This window comes from Pyrgilauda ruficollis, unplaced genomic scaffold, assembly GCF_017590135.1.
Source record: "Pyrgilauda ruficollis isolate IOZ18807 unplaced genomic scaffold, ASM1759013v1 scaffold1059, whole genome shotgun sequence".
NCBI lineage: Eukaryota > Metazoa > Chordata > Aves > Passeriformes > Passeridae > Pyrgilauda > Pyrgilauda ruficollis.
The window spans coordinates 1-3475 of record NW_024508755.1 but is presented as its reverse complement, the minus strand read 5'-3'; the positions used below and the strand labels follow the sequence as shown (position 1 = coordinate 3475).

Genomic DNA, 3475 nt, shown 5'->3' with positions numbered 1-3475 from the left:
AAACCAGTATAAACCAGTATAAACCAGTATAAACCAGTATGCACAAGGGTAGATCAGTAGGGGCTGGTATAAACCAGTATGGAGCAGTAGGGACCAGTACTGACCAGTACGGACTGGTATAAACCAGTAGGGACCAGTATGGACTGGTATAAACCACTATGGACCAGTACTGACCAGTACAGACCGGTATAAACCACTATGGACCAGTACTGACCAGTACAGACCGGTATAAACCACTATGGACCAGTACTGACCAGTACAGACCGGTATAAACCACTATGGACCAGTACTGACCAGTACAGACTGGTATAAACCAGTATGGAGCAGTACTGACCAGTACAGACTGGTATAAAACAGTATGGAGCAGTACTGACCAGTACAGACTGGTATAAAACAGTATGGAGCAGTACTGACCAGTACAGACTGGTATAAACCAGTAGGGACCAGTAGGGACCAGTATAAACCAGTATGGACCAGTACTGACCAGTATGGACCAGTATAAACCAGTAGGGAGAAGTATAGATCAGTAGGGGCTGGTATAAACCAGTATGGACCAGTAGGGGCCAGTATAAACCAGTATAAACCAGTATGGACCAGTACTGACCAGTACAGACCGGTGTAAACCAGTAGGGACCAGTATGGACCAGTACAGATTGGTATAAACCAACACAGACTAGTATTGACCAGCATAAATCAGTTCGGACCAGTATAAACCAGTATGGACCAGTAGGGGCTAGTATAAACCAATTCACACCAGGATAAACCAGTTCAGACCACTACAGACCAGTATAAACCAGTTTGGACCAGTAAAAGGGCTTGGTGTCCAGTGGACCCTCTGGGTGTCCCCAAACCTCAAAATGTCCCCCCATCCCCTGGATGTCCCCCCATTCCCAAGTGTTCCCATGTCCCCAAATGTCCCCAGGTGTCCCGAAATGTCCCCAGGCTGGGGGTGGTGCCTGGTGTCCTGCAGCTTCCCTGAGTGTCCCCAGAAATGTCCTCTGGGTGTCCCCAAACCCCAAAATATCCCCAAATCTTCTGGGCGTCCCCCCATCCCTGAGCATCCCAAATGTCCCCAATTGTCCCCAAATGTCCCCAGGCTGGGCCGCAGCGATGGGGACGGAGCCTGGTGTCCTGCGGGGCCGGTGTTCCCGGCTGAGCAGGAGTTCCTGGAGGTGGACCTGGGCCGGCTGCACCTGGTGACACTGGTGGGGACACAGGGACGCCACGCGGGGGGACACGGCCGCGAGTTCGCCCGGCAGTACCGGCTGCGCTACAGCCGCGACCGGCGCCGCTGGCTGCGCTGGAGGGACCGCTGGGGTGACGAGGTGGCCTTGGGGACGTCGCGGGGGGTTGGGGACATCAGGGGTGACAAGGGGATTTGGGGACATTGGGGGTGTTAGGGGTGTCGGGGACATTGGGAACGTCAAGGGGATTTAGGCACATTGGGGAGATTTTGGGACTTTGGGGGTGTTAGGGACATTGGGGACATTGTGGGGATTTGGGGACATTGGGGGTGTCAAGGGGATTTGGGGACAGTGGGGACCTCAAGGGGATTGGGTACATTGTGGACATCAAGGGGATTTGGAGAAAATGGCGGTCTTGGGGGCGTTGGGGACATGGGGGGTTTTGGAGACATTGGGGGATTTGGGGACATTGGGGACATCAAAGGGATTTGGAGACACTGGGGGGATTGGGGACATTTGAGGACACTGGGGGATCGGGGGATATTGGGAACATCGAGGGGACATTGGGGACATTGTGGAGCCAAGGCCATGGTGGACCTGAGGCCATCATGGGCTTTGGGGACATTCTGGGGACCCCGGGCTGTGACAGATCCCGATAAATCCCTGGGATCTCCTCGGCTGACGCCACCCTCGGGTGCCACTGGCCGCGGTTGGTGTCACCTCAGGTGATCGGTGGCAACGAGGACCCTGAGGGGGTGGTGCTGAAGGACCTGTCCCCGGCGCCGGTGGCCCGGGCGCTCCGGGTGTACCCGCGGGCGCCGCGCGCCATGAGCGTCTGCCTGCGCCTTGAGCTCTACGGCTGTCCCTGGGAGGGTGAGTGCCACCTCCGTGACACTTACCTGTCACCCCTGAGTCACCCTGAGTCACCCCTGTCCCACCCCGCTGATGGCCCTAAAGGGGTGGTGGTTGCCCATGGTCATGTCCTTCACCCAACAGCCCTTGGCGGTGGTCCTGGGGCATCTGGGTTGGGGTCTTATCATTGTGGAGTCAACGGTTGGGTGTTGCGGTCAATGGTTGGGTCATGGGGTCAATGGTTGGGTGTTGGGGGCAACAGTTGGGTCATGAGGTCAATGGTTGGGTCATGGGGTCAATGGTTGGGTGTTGGGGGCAACAGTTGGGTGATGAGGTCATCCATTGGCTGTTGGGGTCAACAGTTGGGTCATGGGGTCAACAGTTGGGTGTTGGGGTCAATGGTTGGGTCATGGGGTCAACGGTTGGGTCATGAGGTCAACGGTTGTGTGTTGGGGTCAATGGTTGGGTCATGGGTTCAACGGTTGGGTGTTGGGGTCAATGGTTGGGTCATGGTGTCAATGGTTGACTGTTGGAGTCATGCATTGGCTAATGAGGTCAGTGGTTGGGTGTTGGGGTCAATGGTTGACTCTTGGGGTCATTCATTGGGTGTTGGGGACAACAGTTGGTTATTGGGGTCAACAGCTGGGTCATGGGGTCGTCGGTTGGTTGATGACATCATCCACTGCATCATGACATCATCATGGCCGTCCCACCCCCCCATCCCACCCAGTGCCACCTCTTGGGTGTCCCCAAAGGAGTGGTGGCCCTCCATGGCCACGTCCCCCCGTTAACCTCCTGGTGACCCCATGGTGACCTCATGGTGACTTCATGGTGACCCTGTGGTGACCCCCTGGTGACCCTGAGGTGACGCGTCCCCATCCCTGTCCCCAGCCGGGCTCTTGTCCTACACGGCCCCGCGGGGACATGTCATGGCCCTGGATCCTGTCCCCATCGTCCTCAATGACTCCACCTACGACGGCTTCAGCGCTGGCCCGTGAGTCCCAAAGTGTCCCCATGTGTCCCCTGGTGTCCCCCAGGTGTCCCCAGGTGTCCCCATGTGTCCCCAAGGACCACCTGCCCCAAGAATTCCCAAATTTCCTGGATCCAACCCCTCCCCAGGTGTCCCCAAACTGTTCCAGGAGCTTTCCAGATGCCCCCAGCGGTCCTCAAAGTGTCCCCAGGTCTCCCCAGGTGTCACCAAACCATCTTCAGGTGTCCCCAGATTGTTCCAGGATGTCCCTAGGTGTCGCCCCCCAGGTGTCCCCAGACTGTCCCAGGTTGTCCCATGGGAGTCCCCAGGGGGGTGGAATGGGACAATCCCAGTGTCCAGGTGTGTCCCACCTGCCCAGGTGTCACTGGGGGGTTCCCAGGTGTCACCGAGGGATCTCCAGGTGGGTGGGACAGGACAATCCCAGTACCCAGGTGTGTCCCACCTGCCC

The 3475-nt window shown here is 57.4% G+C and overlaps 1 protein-coding gene across 1 annotated transcript in view; it reads left to right on the top strand.

Moving 5' to 3' along the window:
* Positions 1-3030, top strand: part of LOC121355318 (epithelial discoidin domain-containing receptor 1-like) — a gene marked incomplete at both ends in the record, with an annotated part of 3907 nt that extends 877 nt beyond the window's left edge. The window contains 3 exons of the mRNA XM_041470631.1: positions 1097-1325; positions 1910-2057; positions 2928-3030. Of these exons, the coding sequence (XP_041326565.1) occupies positions 1097-1325; positions 1910-2057; positions 2928-3030 (480 nt within the window). The remainder of the gene's footprint in view (positions 1-1096; positions 1326-1909; positions 2058-2927) is intronic.
* Between the last annotated feature and the right edge of the window lie 445 nt (positions 3031-3475).